This window comes from Anguilla anguilla, chromosome 1, assembly GCF_013347855.1.
Source record: "Anguilla anguilla isolate fAngAng1 chromosome 1, fAngAng1.pri, whole genome shotgun sequence".
Lineage (NCBI taxonomy): Eukaryota > Metazoa > Chordata > Actinopteri > Anguilliformes > Anguillidae > Anguilla > Anguilla anguilla.
The window spans coordinates 10,784,986-10,811,125 of NC_049201.1; the positions used below are offsets into that span (position 1 = coordinate 10,784,986).

The window sequence follows — 26,140 nt, forward strand, 5'->3', positions numbered from 1 at the left end:
GGCTTGGACACAAAACAATCCTCTATTGTTAATCTGCTTGGACCAAAGAGAAGACTTACCCCCACTTCATCGCTACCACTATTACCAGCAACAACCCAGTTTTTTTCCCCCATGAAATCTCCTTTCCTATCCAGATACAAACCAAACCCAACGCCACTTGGCACCCAAAGTGTTTACCCATATGTTAATAATAATTTAATGGCTTTTAAATAAATGTAACATGTTAATAATGGTACATGCTATCCTACATTACTTACTAGTGTGGGCCTTAATCGTGTCATTTTGTGTATTCTGACATAAAGTTTGCGTCACAATAAGAAATGTTAGACCTAGCAAAAAATACATTTGCTTTTTAATTACATGTTCTAAGCCTAAAAATCTTTTAGAGATAATGAATCACCAGACAGCATTGTTGCATCCTTTCCTGCTGTCACTTGCCAACTGAAAATTGCCAAACAGAAAGAAGACCATGCAGGGCTTTACCCCAGGCAGGCACTGGGTCGTGCTTATAGTATTTGCTCTTCTCTCTGACCCAAACATTATGTTTAATTTTAACAGAGCCAGCACTAGTGGTTTGGTGGCCCTAAACTGGAATGTTGTTGTGGGCCCAAAGAGCTCCAACATAAATCACACAATTACATTAAAACTTTGAATTGTGTGGCCCAGGGATAGTTGCGGCCCTAATCGACTGCGATGCCAGTGGCCAGCTCTAAATTGTAATTGTTCACAGAACGCATATCAACTCATCTGATGAAGATAAATAAAATGTGTAATGGGTCCCATACCAGATACAGAGAGAGAAATAAATTGGATTTTAAAATATTCTGATTTGACTGAAATACAAGATAATTCTCCATATATATGAATGGTGAGCTACAGAAAAAAACATTTATTATGTATTGTATTTAAAGGGTATTTAATTGACAATATTATAAAATAACAATAAGGAATATCTGTGATGCACTGGGGATCTATTTCACCGAATTAATGCACCTTCACCTGTATTTATTATTCTAAGGTGTTTGGGACGTTTCTGGGTGTGGCTCCAGATCCCATGGTTTGGGATCAGATTTGAGTGGAGTGTTTGCTGCTAGTCAGCTAGCTGCTGCAATGGTGGAGGTGAATATGGAGGAGGAGTGCTTGTAAACACACGACCACAGCAAGACTTAAAAAAATGGACACAGCCTTTGCATACTTCTAAGCAGACTTTCCATGCTCCTGGGCATAATTACATGCCTGGTTAAATATACATAACCCACATTTGAAAAGACTGTATTTTTGTTCTATTTGTGTCATTGTTGTCCTTCCTTAATTCTTGTAGCTTCAATCCAATGTCATCTTAAAGTTTATTTTTAACAGGAAGTTACAATATAATTCACTTTGTAACAAAAACTGAAGCATGGGTATTCCTAATTTGACACAACATTGCAAATTGACATCACAATTGATAGGCTTTATTTGTTCTAGCCAACAAACAACGACAATCAAACACAGGTGTATGATCACTGGACAGGAGCCAGTGGATGATCAGATTACTGCTCACTGACCCCCAACCCATGCTGTGTGGCAGAGAACACATTCGTTTATACTGTTCCAGAGTTATATGTCCTTTAGAGAATTTCAGAATTTCATTTTTGGTTTCAACTTTATTTAAATCAGCAGCATGGGTTAGCAGCAAATTACAATATATTTTACAGAAACAGTGGTTTTAATAATAAAAGCTTAAGCGTTCTCAATCCTTTTTTCCCCACAATGTCCTGGATCTGCCCTGACCGCCACAATTTGATAAATAAACGGTGACGCTATTTCTTTAGCTATAAAACGCAATGGTCTGCAACAGTTTTACACCGAGTTTCATTTTTAACCCTGGAAAAGTTCAAGATAAAACTGAAACGAATTCCCTCTTAAGAGATCTGTGCATAATACATGCGTTAGCGAGCAAGAAATCTACTCGGCGCGTTTCAATTTGAATGCGTACACATACCCTGGACTGCGCATGATTATCAGTTGCTCGGTGGATTTGTTGCTACTGCCTGGGTAAATCTGTAGTCAGCCAAATGCAGTTGTAGCAGGCCACTGCTTCCTGTTCCTGCATTGAACAGGGAGATAAATACAGTACGGCAGATTATTTCCACTGATCCGGCGTAAGCAGCGTTAGATGCACAGGTAAAACGAAAAGTTATCGTTTTCTTTTTCTTTAACAAGCAATTTTAGTTCGATTTATACATGTTAAGTTCACTCCATGGAATTATCAGCAGCTACCAAACTTAATTTCAGCGTTAGCTTCAGTACGGTTTACGATCATTCAAGCTGCATTACCCCCCACATGAGTTTTTTAAGTGACAGGAACGTGCAGTGTGAACTTTTGTATTGATCGTGTTATGATACCGCGCGCAGATGTAACCATGGTCTTTATTATCAGAATTGTGTTTATTCCGCTGTGTTTTAAGTAAGACCGTTTGTATAATACAGTTTAATTAATGCAATTGTAATTCTGAAGCAAGCTCTTTGACAATGTTACTAGTTTTCAAACTAGACGAAACAGAGTCCACTTGGATACCGATGTATTACTCCGGTGTTTGAAAACGTAAGGTCGCCTATTTGCATTGCAATATCAATCGTTTGACAAAGACGGTGATCTATTTACGCGTTGCTGTCAGTAACAGATGGCTGGGAGGGACTAGGGGCGTAACTCTAAAAATATATTTTTAACTGATGAGAGCTTTTGGACCGTAGGCTACGATGGGTTTTGAACAGGAGTTCCAATAAATTGTGCACTAACCTTACTAGCACAGTGGCCTATTAGCCTACCATACAGAATCGTTTTTTGAGCTCACTGGTCGCCATGATGACTTGTCTGATAGTAAAATGAAAGTATGTGAGTGTAGTTTTGCTAAATTTTCAGGCTCTGGTATGCTCACTTGCGTACTATTGCCAGGAGTTGCGAACAATAAACTGCATTAAAATTGCTCTAAATGCGGAGAGGACACTTAAGTCGTCCTGCGATAATGGTTCCCCTGGTACATTTCTTTTCACTTCTGACCATGGAGAAAAAAGACGGTGCAGCGTTTTTGTAAAACTCACTAACACACGCCAACGGAAAGGGTTGGGGTGGTAAAAATGACTCATGCAGGAAAATGACAAATTCATTCAAGACCCACCGTAAAAATTATTCTAACATTGGATAGTTCACTTAGCGTCCTTAGCGTGAACATTTCAAAAAAAAAAATCTCTGTCAGTGTTTTGATTCTGATCTCTCCACATAGCCTAAATAGTGTCATGTATGAAGGAATATTTGTATTGGCTACAGGCAGTCGCAGCCCCAATTCTTTTCAGAAATGCAGCGGTATGCATGTGTGTATGCAGAGAAGGGGTGTTCTTGAAGGTGATCTTTTTACACTCTTGTATTTCAGATGACAGTTTGGAAGGTTGAAATTATAGGCTATTGTTTTTCAGGGCTTAACAATAATTGATTATCAACAGCCATCAACCGCTTCTGTTTTGGTGTTGGAAACGTTGGTTTTTACAGCGAGTCCATTATACACATTATACAAGTCTTGTAAAGGGATGTTTTACCTCCTTGCAGAAGGTCATGTAGCCTACCCATTGTGAGAGCTTAGCTAGTTAAGATACTTTGTGATGTAATAAGATGGCATAAACCTAATATGATTATGAGTCTATGATTTAATCTGTCAGTGGATAAAATTCAGCCTGTTTTGTCAGTATTCAACTGTATAGGACAACCTTGTGTAAGCCTATATCCAATCCATGTCTTCCTTTCGGTCTGTTAAGCTTATGTTCTGTACTTTGTTAGATATTGTGCTTTATTCTTTGAAAATCTTTGCTAAACCATTACTCTGTTCTACAGCAACTGGTGACTCAGCGTCTGTCTCATTGTCTCTCCCAGAGTTGTCTTGTGCCATGACTCAGCAAGAGCAGGATGAGTTTGGGGAAAGCCTAGAAGGAGCCCTGGCCTGGATGCAGACTGTGCAGGAAAGACTCAAGGCCAATGATAACACCCAGGGTCCCAGGGCGGCACTGGAGGCCCGTCTCAGAGAGACAGAGGTGAATCCAAACCAACCTTTGGCCCTTGACCTCCAAACCTTTTATTTAAAGCTGAATATATGTGCATCAGGAACTTTTCAGGAAACAGACAGGCTGAAACATGCTGAAATAAATGTTCTATATAGCATGTTTCTGTGCAGTAGGGGAAATGTAGGCCTGTAGTGTATGAAATGCATTAGATTGGAGAAGATGTTTGTTCTTGCCCTCTTCATTGTTACCATTATCTGAATGATTATGAGAGAAAGATTTGTAATAATTATTCTGATAATTACTGTTACTTTGTGACATTATTTTCTGGAGAGAGATAGTGTTTGTTAATGGAGAGTTTCTCTTTTGTTGGGGTAAGAAAATTCATGAGTCAGAGCACGAGGGCCGGTTGAAGGTGGACAGGGTCCTGGTGGCTGCGGAGGTTCTGCTGCAAAACGATGACGATGAAATGAAGAACCGAACCCACACCAAGCTGAAGGAGCTCAAGTCGCTGTGGGAGGAGACGTCAACGTACATTATTCACTGTCACAGGTACATTTAAAAATATATAATTTTATAGTCATGTATCATTTGAATGAAGAATGAGCAGGAGACCTCTTGCACTTTCTGTGACTCATAACATTTTGTCAAAAGTGTATGTACTGACTACTACTATTAGTTGTGATATTGCTGACTTGGCATCATCCCTGTTCCTTCCCTATACCCTTTTAAGTTTTGTAAGTTGTTCTATGTAAGGAAATCTAAATGCTTAAGTGCAGTTTAAACTAGGGCCTGTTGTTCTTGTATCACCTGCGCAGTACATGTTTAGTCATAGCCCTGGATATTCCGGGTGCGAGGACTGCAGCTGCGTTTGCACAGCCCTCAGGTACAGCGGTGTCCCGTGTCGGCCCTTTGTCACCTCTTCCCCTTTGTCCGTGTCAGTCGTATCGAGTGGGTGTGGCTGCACTGGAGCGAGTACATGAAGGCCTGCGAGGATTTTGAGCTGTGGCTGGTGAAGATGCGGCGGGCCCTGGAGCCCGAGCTGGAGCTCCAGCTGGGGCTCCGGGAGAAACTGTGGCAGCAGGACCACCACCGCGTGCTGCTGAGCGACGCACACGCCCAGGCCCCGCTCCTGGAGAGGCTGCTGGACGAGGCCGCCACCCTTCACAACCGCACCCAGGACCCCAGCGTGGACGTGGATGCGCAGGAGGGTCTGCAGGAGGCCTACAACCAGATCAAGGACCGAGCGCAGGTGAGGGCCCAGTCGCCATGGCAGCTCAGCCATGCCTGTCTTCCCGTAGTCTACCTGTCCTACTCACCTTCTTCCTTTACTCTTAGAATGTGTGTTTCTAAAGAAGAATGTACTGAAGGGATCATCTTGTGCTGGAAAGCTAGGAAAACATGGAGATTCCATCACTATAGTATCAGCATATTTATACCCCTAAATAACACTTGGGGGGGAAAAATAAATTCTGACAGTTTTTTGTTTTCAGTGCCCTTTGAAATTGGTTCTGATCAATGTGCACGTTTTGCTCAGAATGGGTGAGGTTAGGATTGAAAGAGCTGAACCTGGAACATTCATTTTCATGGACATTGATGCCTGTTTTATATAGCTGTACTGATGTTCTTCAGCACTTGTGTGATGTAGCATGGTATGCATTTTTATGGGTGCTTTAATTTGGCGGAATGGGACTTTGAAAGGATCTTGAATTAGTGGTGATTCCTAATGCTAAGACTAATGCAGTGTGGAAACTTACTTTAGGCAATGCTTTGTCTTAATTGAGTGTCTGGCTGTTGGCAATAACGGTCAGAAGTTTGTGTGCCTGCCTCCTAATTTTTCAAGTTCCAGTTTGTCAGTTTACTGGCTGCTCTATCAGTTAGCCCCTCAAGCACAACGGAAAGGAACGGTTGGTGGGGTGGAACTTTGTTCATTCAAATAAAGAAGTTCAAATTCCATGCAAGCTAGGCGGCATATATCTCAGCTCAATTTTTAAAAAAAATGTTTGTTTGCTATACACCAAGGACAAAGTCTTTATGTGATGAACAAAGTGGTTCTTTGTTAAATTATGTGGAACTAGCTTATTGCCGAAGATAATGATCAACACTCAGTTCACAAGAGGCTATGGTCCGATGAGGGATGGGCAGTCTCGGATATTGTTTCGCCAGAAACATGTGCAAACACGCTTGGCTTTGGCGATATGGAAACTATTCTTTTGTAGCATTCCAGTGGTATTCTCAATTTGTGGTCTTTACATGGGGCCGTTTACTTGGTTATGTAAGAAAGAAAAGTAAAAAGAACTTTTTGAATGTACACAGTAGTCCATTATGTTATGACACAATATAGAAACTGGAAGTAAAATTCTACATTAGGCTGTAAAGAAATGCGGATGAAAGAGATGTTGTTCATACCAATCCAAGCTCTATGCACATGCCCTGTAATTCCACTTAAATGTAAATTAAGTTCAATTATGTAAAATATTTATAGAAACATAGATTAAATTTCAATTCCATGATCCGATGCTTTGGATTTGATCATTGGATTAGAGGCCACAATTGTACATTGCAATAAATGTAGTATTTCTGTCATGTTTTCAGGAAAGAGTGTCATTGCTGCAGAAAATTGTCGAGGAACATCAGCTTTTTCAAAGTTGTGTGCAGAAGTTCCATGCGTGGCTGATCTCAAAGACTGAGGAGCTCAACCAGTGCAATGAGATGGACGACACTCCAGAGAACAAGCTTAAAGCCCTACAGGTATGCTGGCTTAGATGTTTTGCATCAATCTCAATGTCAAATCGTATACATGGCACTTGCATCAGCTGTCTTCATGTTTTGTGTTTCTGGAATGTGCATGCAACTACATTGTGCAGTGAGTAGCCTAAATTCTGCTGGCACAGACCCCTCATCGCAAGTCTTACGTACATTTTCTGGGTTTCCATTTCTCAATTTCTTTCCTCAACAAATATTTGTTTTCCCCATTTTCTTTTTCTTCTCCAGTTTAGTATCATCAGGTGTGTCTTTAAATTCATTGCTGTGCCATATTCATATCTGGCACAAGGAACAAATTAATGTGTATGCTTCCTGTTCCAATGTACTTCCTGTGAGTCATTTTCCTTTCTAGAGAAAGCATTTTCTTTACTACAGGCTACACAGTACTAGGCGGGGAATATTTTTTTATTGACAAATTGCTAGCCAGATCAATTCGTCTGTAAATGATTAGACTATATACAGTTGTATTATAAACTCATCTCATTAGTGAGTCAATAGGTCGTTTGCCAAGTTGGCACAATTAATTCTGTTAATCATTTTATACAGAACCATTAACGGTAGAGAGGTAGCCTTTGGTACAGAAGTCATTTAAATTGTTCTTTTCTGAAATGCGCTCCTGTGAGTGCTTGCCTGGAATTCAGAGTCTCCATTTCTCAAGAGTCAGAGGTTAATGGGGCTGGGGCTGTGGCTGTCTCCCTGCCGGTCAGGACCTGTGGGAAGGCGCGAGCGCCGAGGAGAAGACCCTGCGGTACATCGAGGGCCTGGCGGAGGCTGTGAAGGCCCACACCTCCCCGGGGGGCACGGAGCAGATCGCCGGGGAGGTGGAGCGTCTCCGCGAGGCCTGGGAGAAGCTGCGGCGGGGCCTCGACCTGGCGAGGGAGGGGCTCCAGACCACGCTGCACTCCCAGAGCGAGTACTCCGCCCGGGCCGAGCAGCTCCGCGCCGACATCGCCCGGCTGCGGGCGCTGGTCCTCAGGATGAGCCGCGAGCTGGAGACCAAGGACGGGGAGAAGACCGAGGAGCAGCTCGTGGCCTTGTGGAGGAAGTACATGGTCCGTCCCCGCCCTCTGATTCGGCTCTATTTCAGGCCTGTCTGCCTTCTAAGCCGTAAATTGCGATGTGAAAGTTTTTCTTCTTTTTTTACTTGCTTGTCAGAATAATTACCTTAGAGGAATTTTCCTTCAGGGAAGATGTCAGAGAAATGTGTTTTTAAGATAAGAAATGTAAAACTAATTCACTGAAAAGCCTTCACAAGTTTTTTCAGATTTTTGTGGGGCCCAGCCTTTTGAGGAAATTTTAAATAGATGAGTGGTTGTAAAGAAATGTAGAAATTGTGAAGGCGTCAGGACACCTCAGTGTGTGTGTGTGTGTGCGCGCTCGTGCTTAGGGTTTATTTTTGCTAAACAAACAGGTATTGTATATTACCATTTGAACTTTTGTTGTTTTGCAAATAGGTTTAAACTGATATTGCAATACTCAACAACAAATTCTGTTTAAAAGGTGTGAAATTCTCTTTAAGCCGGAAAAATAAGCTGCACGGTAATGCTTCTGAATGTAAGGTGTTAGCTGTACAGCACTGGAGGGAATTAAGTATTTTGACCAGTTTAACCATGTGGTTTAAGGCTGTCAGTCCTCTAATCCACTTTGAGGTGCGTAATTTATTGTGCTATTTCCTCTTTACTGTACGCATTCTGGGAGTTGATGTTTTATCTGTGACCATTTCCCAGAACATCAGGAGCACGCTGGGAGCAGAGGAATCGCACATTGAGCAGCTGAAGGCCCAGCTCAAGGAGCTGTTCCGCTTCTCCCAGGATGCTAAGCCCCTCTCCGAAGACGTGCTGGCTGTAGTCAAGGAGTACCAGAGGTGAGCAGATGATCAGAAGGGAGCTTTCAACAAGGACTCCTGGGGCTGTCAGGGTGTATAAATATAACAACCTTTGGTGGTGTGCATTCCATTCATACTATTTGTCTGTTCCAGTCAATCAACTAAATGCCTCTTTTGTTTTCTCTGTGTTTATTTAATGGAATGTGGACAGCGAGTGAATGCAGAATTACCACCTTTTCTTAGGAAGTATGACTCTCCTCTGTGCTATGCATAACAGGTTTTTTTCCTGCCATAAAATATGGCTTAGGTGGTGTCTTTGTGTGACAGCTACTGCGGTCGGTCTGGATTTACTGCCATCGTCAACTTCCCTTAGCGTCATCTCCTTTAGCTGTATTTAGAATGTAAAGTTCAGATCTTCGAGAGACCAATACAATGCACAATGATAAACAATATATAAATAATGTAACACATGACAAAAAATTAATATTGGAACAATTTAATTAAATATTTTTTGAAAAGTTAAGTATTGTAAGTGCCAGAACTGGGGGGGGGGGGGGGGGGGGGGGGATATAGCCTATACTGAAGGATTTGCACATTATCAGGGTGTCATTCTACAGGAACAGTGATATTCGGAAATGCAATATGTCTTGAAATGCATAATATAAAATTGCATAATTCAGGGATTTGCGTAGAATTGCCAAATCCCAAACCAGTCATTCCATTGTAAAGAGATCACGATTGCATAAATCATTAGCACATATTTAGGGTATTTTCATTGAATTATGTCCAGTTACAACACATAATGATGTATATATATATACATCAAAAGTTGGCTATATGTATAATAAATATTTAAATATGTCTACCCTCTGAGGAAAAAGTATGCCTAGTGTGAATTGTAATATTTAACATTTGTTTCACATGGTTATTGTGTTTGTATTCATGGTGCTGCTGACAGGAATGGTTCTCCTGAGCCGCTGGTCTGGTGACTGTGTTTGTGACTTCCTTTTTCTCTCTCATTGACTCAGCGCGAAAGGCCGGGCCTTCAAGCTCTCGACGGAGATGGAGACGAGCCTGAGGCAGGTTCTGCAGGACCCGCTCCGTGGCTACAGCCAGTGGAGCCAGCTGGTGTCCCAGATCCTGGAGGCCTCGGCAGAGGTGTCCGAGTTCTCCCACATCGCCGTGCTGGTGCAGAACATCGAGGTGACAGCGTCCTCTCCTCTGGAGTTAGCGCACTGAACAGAACAGAGCTGAACCTTTCCCTACACCAGAGTGAAAAAGAAAGACAGTGAATACAGCCATGCTGTCTATACACAAAGGGCTGTGCCAGCCACAGATCTCTGTGGATGCATTTCAGTTCAATGTAACCAACCCCGTGCTCAGAATTGTCACGGATATTTTGCTATTCTCATTTTTCATGTTGCAGCAGATTTCTAGCCTCAGTGGTAATGGCACTGTTGGGGGGGAGGGCTGAAATGTGGGAATGCTTATTGCATCTAATGAGAAACACTTGTGACTTGAAATCTCCCCTCACGTCAGCGCAGGTTTTGTTCTCTGTGAGAACGACTGTGCTTTGTGCTCATTCCCTCACGGTTTGCCTACATAAGCAGTACTGAAGATTTGGTTGGTCTGCTTCAGTGCTCTTACTGCAGTCATTTACCAACAGTTGTGGCTCAGGGGAAAGGTTGTGTCAAATACACAGTGGGGTGGGGAGCAGGTTAAATCATTTACTCTTACATCTGCAATTAGGTAAATAACTTTGTATCTAAATTTCATTTATCTAGGTGTTATATGGGACTCAAATTTTTTTTTTTTTAAACAAACAAAAAAGAAACGGATACAATTATAATCCACTGCCTTTCGCTGGAGGTAGCCATACTTTTTTCTTATCTTGGATACTAAATAAAACAATAAATGTAGGGTAGATTCTCTGTATCGGTGTCATACAGGAAGGCCTCTTTCGGTTATTACGAAATGGTTCATTATGCAGGACGGTTTGCAGCCCGACCCTTTGAGGCTAACGCATGTCATCTTTCATTGCATTGACATTGATTATCCACCAGTAAGCCCTGCTGAATGTAGTCATAGCAGTATGGTTTATTTAATCTTTCTTATCGCTTGTAACATTTCCATTAAAAATGGTATGGTAATGGATTTAGAATGCTATTGTAGGGTATCGATCAGTATACAGAGCTTCGATGAAGGGAGTATGTATGAATTTTGCTTTCAGTTAAATCCAACTCATTATAAACATGTACATTAAAATTAGGATTTAGAATGAATAAATTTGACTTGTCTATATCAGTTAATAACACTAAGCATAGTGGGCCACATAAATACAAAAGAATGAATAAATAAAGAGATGTTAGTCTGCATATGATCAATGCTTTTGCAGGCTTTTCTTTGTTTAAAATGGAATCGGCAGAATGAAACATTTTTCTTGCGGTTTCTACATGTGTAAGTTACCTTAAATTATAGTCATCTTGTATTTTGAAAAATGTTATTCTACCTGCATTGTGGTAGATATCTATTAGTTTTGGTCATATAATTCCCATGATTTTGCCTTCTTGATTAATGGCTCTTGACAGTTTTCCTCTGTTTTTTGAGTGAGAAAATATGCCGCTGTGTGAATTCAAGGCAGTAAATCAAGGTTTACCACACTTACAGTGACATTTCTGTTGATGCATGCCAAAACTGTATTTCTACTGAAACTACTAATTTCCTGGGAAAAAAGCTGTTAAAACTTCCAGGGAACATTGTCTATGTCTGGAGGGCAACAGATTTTGGTCCATTTCAGTGCCAAGGCATTTGAAGCATGAGACCCTTGTTTCTTTATTGTAAAATGTGCTGAGTGAGAGTCAGATGTTCTGCTTGTTGTTCCCCCCCACAGACCTTGGCTCTAAGAACGCAGACTAGTTGGATTGCTATCGCACTGTGTCCCCTGTGTCACGCTTGCCTGTGCTCTGTCCCTGTGCAGAAGCTGCTGAAGCACAGTCTGCAGCTGCAGGAGCGTCTCAGCCTGCTGCAGGTGAAAAGGGACCTGCTGGGGAATGTGTTCAGCCAGGAGAAGGCGGAGAACCTGCTGACCGACCTGACCTCCGCCCTGAGGAACAGGGAGCTGCTGCACAGCCAGCTGCTGCAGAAGAAGCACCGCCTGCAGGTACAGTGCAGAACATGGGGAAAGTTCCATACCACACAGAACAAAGAGACGGTTCTGCGTCACACAGAACAAAGGGAAAGTTCTGTACCGCACAGAACATGGGGACAGTTCTATACCACACGGAACAGAGAAAGTTCTGTACCACACAGAAAATATGGGAAGTTCTATACCACTCAGGACATAGGGAAAGTTGTATACCACATAGAATACAGGGAACGTTCTATACCACATTGAGCATAGGGAGAGTTCTCTAGCACACATAACATAGAGAGAACTCTATACCACACGAAACAAATGGAAAGTACTATAGCACACAGAATATGGGATGTTCTATAAAAAAAGAACGAGGGGAACATTCTGTATTACACCGAACATGGGGAAAGCAATAAAGCCGATTTAACGAGGGGAAAACGCTGATTATAACCACTCATTTCAGAGTTCCTTTTTCCAGTCTAAGGAAAGGAGGCACACTACAGCCCAGCAGCTAGCACTCTTTTGTTGTTTTTTTTGACTCAGCACTCCCTCTAGTGTGGATTAGCACAGTTGTGTTGCCTTCTTATTGGGATGGCAGGTATGCCATCCCGCCAAGTTACGCCTTGGCGGGGGCATGCCCCATACCTATACATGTACTATGTACTATGAGACTTGTAAACGTTCTGCTTTTTTTATTTTTATCTTATGTAAACTTGTTAATGTTTATTACCTTCAGGGTTTGATATCAAGAACAAAGGACTTCGGAGATGCTTATGAATCCATCCGCAAAAAACTCTCTCTGATCACTGAGAGATTTATTACTGCTGACACACTGCAACCTGACATACTGGCCAAGAAAAGTCAGTCTGACCAGCTAAAGGTGAGAGTGGTTTGTTCTTCATACCATAGATGTAACATGAAGATTTATGCATGCACCTGAATGGTTATTATTGAGTTTAGTCAGATAAGGTGGTCTGAATACTTTTAGAGATACAGTTACTTATTTAATTACACTGTGTCAGATGCCTGTGTGTAGTGGTAATCATTACACTTGAAGAGGGGGAACAGACGTTTGTAAAATATTGGCTTTGACTTTAGAGCCTGGCTCTGTTAACAGTGTTTGCTTAAAAGGCTCTCATACTTGACCTCAGTGTTTGTGATGGAACAAAGGAAATCGCTTGGTGAGCTCAAATGTATGCGTTTGGTATTATATTGCCTCTGGGGCCTTTGAGGTTCAGTAGGGATGTTCAGGGTGTATAATGACCCGGATGTGTTTTTGCAGGTAATCAAGAAGGACCTGGAGGAATGTGAGGCTCACATAACAGCCCTGGAGACTTTGGTTTCCTCAAACCCTGCAAACAAGATGAAGTTTGACCAGCTCTATGCTGACTGGAAAAGCCTGTATAAAACTATCAGGGTAAGCAGTTATGTTTTTTGTAACATTCATTTTATCCCCCATTTTTTATTCAGTTTATGCGGGAATATGAATCTTGTATCAGGTTAGGGCCCTCTGTGTGCTGTAGAATGGTCTTGTGATTTGAGACGTTCACCTGACAAGACCCCAAGGTCTTGAAAGCTTATAAATGTTGGGTCATGCCAAAGACAGATGCCATCATGTGCTCCCCTGCATGGGTCACATCAGTAACTAGATCACCAGTTAAGATCACATCAGTAACTAGATCACCAGTTAAGATCACATCAGTAAGTAGATTACCAGATCACTGGGTCCAGCCAGAGGGTCTTTACATGTATCCACATTGTTATAAGCGAAGACCCAAGCCCAAATCATTCCCATGCGCGTTCCAGGTGAAGGTGAACGAGAGCGAGCAGAGCATCGCGGAACACGAGAACTTCCACGAGAGCCTGCTGTCCCTGGAGAAGTGGCTGATGATCATGAAGCAGAAGCTGGAGTCCTTCTGCAGTGGCAGCGGGGAGTGGAGTGTGGAGAACCGGCTCCACGAGGCGGAGGTCCGTGTTCATCCCCGGGTCCTGTGTGCCGTTCCCCACACGCCCCTCACCACACAACAGCAGCACGTTACATGGCAGCACATGGCTCTGGCTCTGCACTGCCACCACCAAACCAGCTCCTTTCACCATTCAGTCATTCACAGGGGGCTTGTGATGTAAATACATTTTGTAAGGATGGTTCAGCAGTGAGACAGGCCCTAACATGACCGAGCATTCCAAATTAATTATGACTAGGGCCACCGGTTTACCTCACCCTTGTGACCTGCTGGGATTTAAGCTTGTGTTTCAATGGTTATCCTCCAGGGGTCCCCATAGGCACTCAATTTCCATTTTTTAATGTGGGCGGAGGACTTAAGTACCATGCGAGAAAACAAGGGGAGACAAATTGGTGGTCGTAATTATGACTATTGAATATTAATCAACGTTAATGATGTCTCATGGGGGCATGTTAATGTTGAAACTAACTTTTCTATAAAATTTGGCATTCTAGTTGAAGTTTTTTGGATGCATTTAGAAAGGCATTTTATAAAATCATTAAGGAGGGTACAGAGGCCCTTTCTGGTCTGTGGTCGTGATTTGAGGCATAATACTCCCTATAACTGGCTCTAAATTGTTCCAGCACCAACATCTGTTAACTCCTAATCAGGAATTAAGAACCATTCACTAGCAAACTGCTGACTCAAAGTAGTACTTCTGATGTGATTATCCATCAACAGTACATTGAGAAAGGGCACCTCATCTAGGGAAAAATGATGTACGTGGCATGTTCGTTCTGTCCTGTAGAGGGCGCTGGGGGAGTTTCCTGAGAAGGAGATTCAGCTGCATCAGACTGAGATTCAGGGTGAAGGGGTGCTTGCCAGGACGTCCGAGGAAGGGAGTGTGCACATCCGGCGGGACCTGCAGCGTCTGAGGGACTCCTGGGCTTCCCTGCACGCCCTCAGTCTCAACCTCTTCAGGTCAGCCGCCTCCTCTCTAAGAGTCCAGCACTTTGTGCAGGATCCTTCCTAATTCATACAGATTTTACAGTGTTCCCTTTTTTTCTAATGGTGGATTTCCCATGGTAGTCCTGGTCAGAAGTTCAAGGAAACCCTATTTTTGTCACCAGTAGTTTAGCGGTAAAATGGCTGCTTCGTTTTACACCAAAGTTCTGAAGTAGGCTGTGCATGTGCATGAGTCAAAGGAAGGCTCGTTTGCAGCTGAACTTGTGAGCCCCTGGTTGGCTCGATGGTGATGCTGGTTTGCGATGGGACGCTATCGTAGTGGCCGTCAGAAACCCTCCCATCTCTGGGTGACGCTGGAGCCAACTGCATGTTTCCCTTTCGGGGCTGCCAGCTACAGTTGGCATTGGCACGGTCCAGATTTGATACCACACCGTGGGACCCATCTGTGCGCTAGAACAGTGCCTTAACCGGATAAGTCCCTAGCAATGCTGAAGTGTTTTTCACACGCTGTATTTATAAATGTGCTGTTATTGAAGGAAGGGGGTGATGTTCGATGGTGTATCGCTGTAGTGGTGAGAGTAATAAATGTCTTCTGGGAAATATGAAAATAGATGATGTACTCCTTCATGTCCCCAGGGAAAGGGATGGGTCCGTTTGCTCTTACCCATAATTACATATTTTGTGTGCACCCATATTACATATGTAAATCTTAACTGCACAATCACCGTTTTTTGCATTGCAAACACTGATGTACTCTGAAATAAACCAGATGTACTCTTCCCTAAAGGCATAATGATATTTCTGTGTCTTGTTCCTCCTGCAGATTGCTGAACAGCCATGGAGTTTCAGGGACCACAGAGATCTCTATGTTGGGGCCGGATTTCTCTGACTTCTATGGTAGTGGTGATGTCAGAGGCAGTGCAGAGGGCCTCACCGGGTCAAAGAGAGGAGTGCTCCTGGTGGAAGAAGGGGACGTTGTCAGGCAGAGAGAGGGGGTTGCAGAAGGTCTCGCAGAGGGAGCAGACCTTGGACACAGGCACAGGGTGGAAGAAGGGTTTGGCCCCACAAAAAAGGGGTCGGGCACATGGGTCCAACACAGTGAACTGACCCCAGGTCAGAATCCAGCAAGATTTGCCGAAGGAGAGTACACAAGAAGAGAAATTGGCAGTGGCTTTGAAGGTTCATGGGACTATGGCAGCCAGTCGAAAGGTGCTTTTGGAGCAGTAGCTTTGAAAGGAGCGTACGGCCAAGCTAGGAAAACAAGCTATGGGACAGGAAGTGATGAGGACAGTGAGGAGCAGGTTAGAGAACGCAGGAGAGTACTGACCAGGAGGCTGAAGACCAGGGGAGAGACTGAGGCGGAAGGCCTACCTTCTCCACCTGCTGGAACAGTGGCCACAGATGGGCCCGTTCGACACAGACTGGTAATTTGATGTTATGACGCTCCTGTTTTTTTAATGCTCAACTTGCTTATTGTAATGACATACCTCACGCCATTTGTAATTGGTGGGGGGAAAGATCAAGTGCCCTGTTCCAGTGATTTATGTCTTTGCCGACAGGGATGTGTTGACCTTGCTAGCGCCTGGTCATGGCCGAATGCGTGATAGCTGCTGATTTCTCCGCGGTACACGCGGTGTTCTGCTTTTCAGGCGGGTGCAGAAGAGGCTCAAGGTCAGGGGGACTTTGAAGCGCGGCTGAGAGGGTTTGAGGCATGGCTGCAGGGAGAGAACAGCCGACTTTCCAGGATTTTGATCCAGACGGGCACTCTGAACGCGAAAGAGCTGAAGAGCCGACAGCACACGCTCAAGGTCAGTATGATCTACAGTTACATTTCAGGTTTTACTTTAGTCTGAACAATGGCCATTTCTGTATGAAAAACATGTATCTGGTGTTAGATAGTGATCCATGATTTCACATTCAATTAGTTCTGTTTTTCATTTTATGGAACAGAACCTGGCATACTTATTGTTGGTTCTGTCTTGGATGTTAATCATTCATATTTCTAACATGCCCAAATCTACCCCTATTCAAGAACCATGTTCATTTGGGCAGAATGTTTGATTCCTATTGGTTATTTCCATTTTAACAGAATCTAAGGCCTTTGTTTGTAAACACAATGGAGCAATGCGCTATTTAATTACTGACACTATGGATACAAAGTCTCACTTTTGGTGTCTCTGGTGTCCAGGAGTGTGGTTTTAACACTGATTTGATTTAAAACAGACATTAGGTTGAATGCAAATCAGCAACCATAAAACCCAAACCAAAAATAGTTAATTCTCCCCTAAAAATGAACAGTTTTGGGCCAGCGAGCCAGCAATCCCATAGTGCATTGCTCCATTGTGTTTATCACCACACATTATAAACGCGGTTCACTTTAACACCGTAACTGACTGCAAAAAAAAAAAAAAAGTTGCAAGAAAAGGGAGTGACGATAGATATCCTATCCTATTATCTCATGATTTTGGTATGGGAAAGAAAGCAGTGAGCAGCATCAACAATTCAATGGCTGAAATTGTACACTGTTGGCAAACGCAGTGTGGTGTCGACTACTAATTCAATTGCTGGATGGAGCTGTGTTGTTTTTCAAAAAATGAAACCAGGGTACATACTAAAATACAGATATATTCCAGATACAGAGGCAATTTTTATAAAAGAAGGCCAAGACAATAACAGCTTTTTCGTCTCCTTTTATGAACTCTGCTTTGCCTAACATGCATATTTCAACTGATTTCAGTTAAGCTTGTAAATTTTATTCAAAGTTTTGAAAAAATTCTTGGCAAAATGACTAGGGAAACCCAGTTTTGGCCAATTGTATCCACCAAACAGTTGGTGAAGAGAGATGCTGGCTAGGCCCAGCAGTGGGGCATCCCTGAGGGGCACAGATCCTGTTCCGGGGTCTAGTTCCTCTCACCGCTGCTCTGTGTGTGCCGTCTCTCTCAGGACCTGCGGTCCCGTGTTGGCTGGGGTCAGGGCCAGTTCCAGCAACTGCTGGAGTCCCAGAAGAGTTCAGCGGGGCAAGGAGGCCTGGATGACCTGGGCCTGAATGACCTACAGTACCGCTGGGTTCTTTACAAATCCAAGCTGAAGGAAGTGGGAGACCTGAGGGGCATTCTGAGACACAAGGTAGGCCTGGCTGTCACTACCAGGACGTAACCAGGAAGAAGCAAATGATATGAGAGAGTGGCTGCTGACAGTCCTGACACAGAGTTAATTCAACTCTAATATAGTTTGAGTCCACTCTGGCCATTGTGGACTCATATAAACACTGTAAAACTTGATATTCGAGACTAGTTGCTTTTTATTTCAACTTGTCATGCCATATTGTCTGCTTATTTTCTTATAGATCCAGGTAATAGATCAATAAGAATGCACCAGGAGGGTGAATAGAAATTTTAGATTTTGCTGTTGTGGTTTGATCACATTTTCTCAATGAGCAATTACCTGTCACAACCACAAGGTGGCCTCCTAACACATAACTCCAGTTGTAAATGTAACCATTAAATAAAGGAACTCTGCTTCAATGTGATTGGGCGGTGCAGTTAGTTGAGAAATGCGTATTTTAACATTATGCATTAATTAATTAATTTTACTTTGACAGAGTGGTGATACTCAAGAAGAGGTACTTATAAGGACTAAAAAGGTAAATAGTTTTTATTGTGTCAAAATGATGGGTTCATTACCAAATTCTGCTTTAACTCCTTATGCATTTTGAATGTGTTGTGATGGTAACATAGTTGAACCACAAAGACAGGTTCCAGGCTTCAGATCTTTATAATTAGTTAGTGGCATATATTAAATTAAATGCAGATTCAAAGATGCCAATTTAATTCATTTTCTTGACGGCATATTTCTTTGGTGAGTATTCTATAAACAGCGTTAAGGAGGCATGTCAAAGCCTGTAAGAGACGTGATTGCTTTTGCAACATACTCATGGCTCATGTATGTGCAAATCTTCTGCCATATTCAGCAGTGTACTGAATTTTAATGACATTGTTTCACATTCTGTACAAATGCATATGTAATCAGTCTTCATGCAAGGTATTATCTGAGCATTATGCAAGGAATCTGTCATGAACTAAATAAAATAATTTACTGTATACACATTGTAGAAAGTCCAGAGCGCAGAGATTATTTTCAGTTAACTTTCAGAACCCTTTCTAATTTAGCCAATCACGGCCAAAAGGTTTTGTGATGTCATGGGTCAGTTCTGTTTCCAGGTGGTCAGGCAAAAACCAGCCTCTTAATCAAAACAGAATTAACTTTTGGGCACCGTGGGCAGCTGGGTGTTATGAAATGTCACAGCCCGGGTCTTAATCCAGCCCCTGTGGTGTGGAAATTCAGGGAATGTGGCGAGCGGGACAAATATTTCCCCCTGCGATTCTGGAGGATTTTCACCTTGTATCGCGCCTCCGTTCTGCCATCTGCGAGTTAGGAAATTAACAGCTATTCCTTGTCGGTTGTCCACAAGGGATGACAGGTGCATGCCCAGTTAGAATTATAAAAGCTGATAAATTTGCCCGGGCTGTTTATGTGAAAAACTTTCACTAGGCAAAACGAGCCAAGGAGGTTGCTATGAAACCAAGTTAAAAAAAATGATAGCTGATAGAAAATCTGTTTTTTATTTGAATATTTGTGCAGTGCAAAATAGGTGGTATACTAGTGCTCCTGCAGGTAATGATTGTAACAGTGCTTATTTACTCTGCAGTAAAGATACACATTCCCTTGACTAAAGACTCCAGGCCCAGCCTCATGACTGATAGGGTAGTATTAGCACATACAGAGGGATCCCATTACTGCACATCCTGTCATTAGAATTCTGTGAAATCACTTGGGCGTGGACACCGCCCCGATTCGCTGAACCTGCTAAACCAGTCATCCCAAGCTTCTGTGTCCCTGTGAATGCTTCTTTCTTTCCTCCCAGTAGTAGAAAATGAGATCCCCGAGTGACAAAGATCATTGAGCAAAAACGGCACTGGGGTCAGAATCACGGCCTTTAATCTGAATTAGAGAAACGATCGTACATCCCAGACCACCTGCTATTTCCTCTTAAAACTGTCAGGCTCAAATTTAAAATCATTTGGCTGAGGTTTTATTTATTTTTTTTGGTAATGCTAGCGATGTGGCTTAGCGCAGTCGTTGGGATTTCAGTGCTCACCAGGAGCAGCATTCGGGTGGAGGTGGAGGTGGGATGCGGGTGGTGTTGTGGAGACGCTGCAGCTCGGAGCTCGTCCGCCTCCCCCTCACGCCGTCCCGGGGCTCTGTAGTAGCACCGCGGAGGCGTCGATGGAGGGGCGCTCGCTCCGCCGCGCTGCCGTCCCTGTGACCCCGTCGGCAACGCGGGGGGGGAGCGGTCACGTGTGGGCGGAGATTTTCCTGCACAACAGAGAAATGGCCTCTTAAAAGCATTCAGAATGAATTGCTCTCAGCATTGTCGTATTTTATATAACAACACCTGCACTTTTACATTGTTACGAATAACACTTTCCAAGGTACTGTAGTTGTTTGCGTGCATTATCGGGGATCATTCTGTTAAAGCACCAATTTAATGAAATTTGTGTAAAGGTCCCTCTTATATAATTATGCATACAAGTTGATTTACAATATTTATTGTCTGTTATTGGTGTGGATGTAGTCATTTTTCACTTAAGACTGAACACTGTGTGCAAACCTAAAGTTGAAAAATTGGGCTTGTCATGGCTGTCACACTTGGTGGAGTAATGTCTGATTTTGGGGGATTAAGCAGACCAGATATGCCCTCTTTTATAGGAGACTCTGGAGGCTTGTTTTCACCCCTGATGAATCATGTGCATTGATAATGATCTGTTATTAAGGAAGCAGGAGGTGTCTGTGTAATTTTGTTTGTGTGTGCGTGTGACTGAGTTTTGCTGACTGTGTGTGTGTATAACTGAGTTTTGTTGACTGTGTGTGTGCGCGCCTGTGAGACAGTTCTGTTGACTCTGTGTGTACACGTGAGTGAGACTGGGTTCTGTTGACTGTGTGTGTATGTGTGCGTGTGTGTGTGTGCGCGTGTACACACGCACATTTGCGTGAGAGTTCTGTTTACTGTCTGTGCGTGCGTGTGAGTTACACTGAGCTGTGTTGACCAAGTGTGTGTTTGTGTGAGTGAGAGTGAGTTCTGTTGACTGTGTGTGTGTGTGCGCGAGTGCATTTGCATCAGACTGAGTTCTGTTGACTCTGTGTGCATGCGTGTGAGTGAGACTGAGTTCTGTGTGTGTATGTGTGTGTGCGTGCGCGCTGCTGTGTGTGCATTTTTATTAGTGAGACTGACTTGTGTTGACTGTGCGTGTATGTTAGTGAGACTGACTTGTGTTGACTCTGCGCGTGTGTGTTAGTGAGACTGACTTGTTTTGACTCTGTGTGTGTACGCTCTGTGTGTGTTAGTGAGACTGACTTGTGTTGACTGTGTGTGCATGCGTGCGTTCGTGTGAGACAGTTGTATTGACTGTGCGTGAACGCTCTGTGCGTGCGTGTTAGTGAGACTGACTTGTGTTGACTCTGCGCGTGCGTGTTAGTGAGACTGACTTGTGTTGACTCTGCGCGTGTTCGCTCTGTGTTTCTCAGCAGAAGCACTCTGGCTTCCTGTACCGTGTGTGCCGTGTGGCCCTGCCCCTCCAGCTCCTGCTCCTGGCTCTGCTGCTGCTGGCCTTCTTCCTGCCCATGATGGACGAGGGCACCAGCTGCTCCCTCACCAACAACTTCGCCCGCTCCTTTAACGTCATGCTGCGCTACCACGGCCCACCGCCCACGTAAGAGCATGCCAGCACCGCCAACGCGCTCGTCTCCAGGACACCTTGGGCTAACACTGCTGCTGCTGCTGCTGCATCACATGGTGCACACGTGTTTTTGCCATTCAGTTGCTAGGCTTCCTTAATCATTGATCTGACAAAGACTAATGAGCCTGGATACGAGAACGTAGTGCATGTGGTCTGGAAGTCAGACGCCCATTCTGTGGTTTTCTTGTTGATCTTTCACTGTTTCACTGTCACTCTTTTTAACTCACTGTCATGAAGGGTATCTGCGTTGGTAGATTCAGCTTTTGCACACACAACGCTTTTTAGAGTAAGTCTGTTCAGCTTTTTTTCACAAGAAAGTGAAAGAGTGCTCAAGGAAGAACTTTTAGACACATAGCCATGAAATATCTATACCAAATAACTGCTTTACATAGTTTCTGGATAAGTATTTACTAATTGTAGTTTCGGTGTTTCTAGCAACAGTTGTTTTCTTCAAATCCGAATTCTAATGCAATATCCACATTTGATAGTTGTATGAATGAAGACACACACACATCCAAATGTGTGTACGCTTGTCCATTATTGAAGGCATACAGTGTTCAGATGTATAAAATACTGGCCCTTTAAATGATCTATTTGTACATTGAATCATGCTTTATTATTCTCCATTAAAGATGGTAAATGGGTAACATTAGGAAACGATTGTGACTCAGAACTCTCGGAATATGAAATATAGAAATAAAGAAATTAGCTACAATCCAAATAATATGATCATATGCTTACTAGTTGTAAGGTTCTGTTTAAAGTGTCAATCCTTATTTTTTCAGTTTTGGTGGATTTGGCGACATCTGTGGTGACTGGTGGTCACAACAGTGTGTTTTCATACTCTAAATCCAAAGTTCCATTCGAAACAAAGCTACTGTACATACCCAAACAAAGCGTCATGGTTTGCTTGTGGGTACAGCACTAGGAGCACAGTGTTTGTTTAGTTTTCTTGGAAGATAATCCAGTGGTAGTGATAATTCAGCGGAGAAAGAAGACTGTCTAGAGATGGTCAGTAATGAGTAACATATCAAACTGAAATTTAAACATAAATGTCAACAGATGTGATTACATTTGATTAATTATCCTGTTCGAGACATCACCCGAAACAAATACTGCAAGGGAGGTGAAATAAGGTAATGTCAGTCTGCGTTGGTATGAAGTAAGTTGATACGCTCATGTTCACTATTTTTTATCCATGACTCTGTAAAATCAAGAAAAGAGGGAGATTAGCTAATATATAGATTAGCGCAAAATAAACCCATCAAACATAAAATACTGAATAAAATGCATTCAGTGGATATTGCTAAAAAATAACTGTGTGGTATCAAATATGGCTTTGTTTAATGAAAAACTAGGGAATGACTCATAAGTCTGACTCATAAACTGGATGCTATTCTTATCAATTGTGAATGCTAAGTACATTATGCTGAACATATTACAACACAATGCTTTATCAGTGACATTCAGCACTGTGACACGATAAAGGATGCTATGACTGTAGCCTAGTTGTTACTGTGCTTGCACACATTGGTCAGTTACAATACATTTTCAATATTTGTCTGTGTTTAGTACATACTGTTGTTTACACACAGTATGTGCTCTGACCTGCTAAAATCCCACACCTATGTGGAGATGAATTTGTATTATATTAATATAGGTGCTTTTTACTTTGACATTCAGAAGTTGTTTAACTGTTATGCTGTGTACTCATCATTGTCTGAATGCAGTAATTATGAAACACTCCTCCTTGGCTTTTGACATATTCGTGGACCGAGGTGGGGGTGGGGAACTTGTTTTAGAATTTCTTTTTTTGACTGTACTCTTAAACTTCCCTGTGGCCTGTAGAGCTCTCCTTTCATTCTCCGCTTGTTTAAACAATGGTGTACCGTATGTTTCTGTCCTCGTTGTAACTATGGCAACACAGAAACAATCCAGTTATCCACGCAGAATTGCGGGGATCTGTGTCATTAGAAATGCTTTTGCTGCCTGAAAGTAGAGTTGTGTGTATTAATATTTTATTGAGTTTATTTGAAGTTTTGAGTCATTTTGTTTCAAAATGAAATCAAGCAGTGGCCTCAGCTTTGCGTCATGCTATCTAACTGATGTTTATCGCTGTATTTGTCATCACGACACAACATAATTAAGCACAAGAAAATACTTATAAAGAGAAACAGATATGCCTTGCATGTTCTTTTCACCAGTATTATGCAGATGTACATAATATAATTTATCTATAATGTGCTGCAGTTAATGAATATTCAAATATATAAAATGTATTTAACCACAACAATTCTTTCCATACCTGTCTAATTATAATAGTTGGTTAGCCACTTATTTATGAGTATATAATTATATTTAAATCCAATATTTATGTCTTACAATGATATCGCACAATTATGAAGAATGTATGGCACTTAATATTATTGCGCTGCAATTATATATATATATATCTTGGCTTCATTCGGAAAATTAATCCAAGTTCCATATATGCATGTTAATGCTACGTACACACATATACTCTAGTTTAACATACCTACACATGTTTGTGCTGGCTTTTTTATTTCTGTACAGACATGTACATACAGTCTGGATGTTTGAGATTTTGTACAAGAGGGGATACTTTTTGAATGATATTTGATGAATTTAAAATGTTGCTATGCAGAAACATTCTTGTTCTTATGCAGAGTGTTATACACAAAAAAAGACTATCCCACTCACAGCCAGGTCTGAAGATGCAAAGCTTTTGATAGATAGATACTTTTATTTGTCCCCGTGGGGAAATTGGTTTGTAAAATAATACAATTGCTATATTTTGTTACTGCATTTTGTTGATACAAGAATGAAGTACTATTGAGCATTTATTTTAAAAATGTATCGAGAAAACATATATGTAACTAGTATTTTTGTATGTTAATCCTACGTACAATAAACAACATTTGACCCTTGCTTTAGATTGTATTTTGTTTGACTTTAACCATCACAGTGGATACTAAGCATTTCATGGGTTGAACAGTCTACAGTACAGATTTCAAGGTTATAAAAGCAGGAAGTTGCAATTTCCTACTCCACTGTGCTTGATCTCAAGGTTAGTAAATAATTAAATGGCGTTCAACAGCAATGGCGTGTGCAAACATTGCCCTCTCCTATTTGCTGCTGTAGGAACTGGCCTAGTTCGCACACCTCATGTTAGCGTAATTGCATCATTCAAATTGACTGGCTGCGGATTTCAGCAGGCAGGAACTGCACGAGTCTAACAAGCTGGCCCACTGGGCGCTCTGAAACCGAAAACCAGCCTGCTGCCGCTCTCCTGTCTCCCAGCAATCTTCCAGAAAATTAAGGCCTTCATGTTTTTATTACAACCGGCACACGGCCAGGTCATTCGGGAAACATACCTTGGAAAAGATATTGATCAAAGAAGGAAGACTAAAAACCAAAAAGGCATTTTTGCTGGAGGTAAGAGGCTAACTCTGAAAGCTGCCAGAGCTAATGCAAAACGGCTCAGGATGTCTGCGTTTGAGGAGGTCAGGGGCTCTCCGCAAAGTCATTCACTTTTAATTTAAGCCTCCAGCAAAAGAGAAGAACGAAGCCTAATATAAAGCAGACATGACACTGGCGAAACATGAAGTCTAATAAGTAATAATAAAGTCCCAACATCTCCATCGGTGACCCCACTCCACAGGGAAACAGTATGCTGTATTACAGAATGTATTCAAATTACATTAGAGCGTATATGCATTGCCACTTAGTGGAAACTATTTTACAAACACATACACACATAAAAATTAAAAATGTAAAAACAGCCTCTGTACTGATGGACAACTGGCATGTTTGCCCTAATCTTTCCAGGTGTTATGTGGGTTAAGATTTACCTATAAAGTGCCGTTCTCTCTGTAATGGCGGATCTTATTCAGAGCGTGTATGCAGCCTAATTTATTGAAATGGTATTCACACTTGGGGAAGAGTGTGATTGTGTGCTGTGCACCCACCCACACGCACAGTAAGGACCACCAGCCCACATGACATGTGCCTCAAACTGCCAATTCTCTGCTGTCGCCTTGTGTTATGCACATTTTAGCCTCAGTTAAAGAGAGAGATGCTGTGATACATTTTATTTATCAAACTGTCGTTTACCAAAATCATTGCTATTCCAAGCTATTGGTGTTCTAATATCTGCTAACGATATTAGCCGACAAGTTCATGTAGCAAAGACTGTGAGCTTTCTTGTGTTTAATTACTATGAATACGTAGATGTCATATTTTCAGTGACCTATTATTTAGCGTTCAAGCACATGCAATTAGTGGAACAAAAGGTGTTGCAATCATTGCTATACACCATGCCCTTCCATGTTCAAGGGGGAAAAAAATGCAGGAACAATGGTCTGTTATTTATGAATCTTATCAAGTATGTGTCCTCTGTTTCTGTCTCTGATTCATGCTGTGCATCAGAGTGGGTGTGATCATATCTAGTCCGTGTGACTACCACTTGTTCTGCTGCTTGAAAGTGAAAATTCTGCTGCATGATATTTACAGGAAACCAACTGGTATTGCAGTACTGTTAAGTCCTTAGATTCAGCCCAAAATGTTAGAAGCATAGGAACCCGTCTTCTCTTTTTCCATTTACTCATTGGGTTGTCTTTTTTGGCTGCCCTTTCTATGGCTTTATATTTCATATTTT

General features: G+C 42.2%; 1 protein-coding gene across 2 annotated transcripts; it reads left to right on the forward strand.

Annotated features, from left to right (window-relative positions):
- The first annotated feature begins 2,022 nt into the window (after window positions 1-2,022).
- syne3 (spectrin repeat containing, nuclear envelope family member 3) lies at window positions 2,023-24,411 on the forward strand. Of its 2 annotated transcripts, none has more exons than XM_035379706.1 (18): window positions 2,023-2,166; window positions 3,908-4,065; window positions 4,412-4,584; window positions 4,975-5,284; window positions 6,628-6,783; window positions 7,506-7,850; window positions 8,526-8,662; window positions 9,652-9,826; window positions 11,601-11,783; window positions 12,493-12,636; window positions 13,039-13,173; window positions 13,563-13,724; window positions 14,508-14,680; window positions 15,489-16,089; window positions 16,315-16,473; window positions 17,609-17,791; window positions 18,267-18,308; window positions 21,251-24,411. In XM_035379706.1, the coding sequence occupies exons 2-18, from the start codon at window positions 3,922-3,924 to the stop codon at window positions 21,437-21,439; spliced, it is 3,411 nt and encodes a 1,136-aa protein (XP_035235597.1). In that variant the 5' UTR covers window positions 2,023-2,166; window positions 3,908-3,921; the 3' UTR covers window positions 21,440-24,411. The 2 variants fall into 2 exon arrangements, with proteins under 2 accessions (XP_035235597.1, XP_035235606.1); XM_035379715.1 differs by having other exon boundaries at window positions 21,254-24,411.
- Window positions 24,412-26,140: the final 1,729 nt, after the last annotated feature.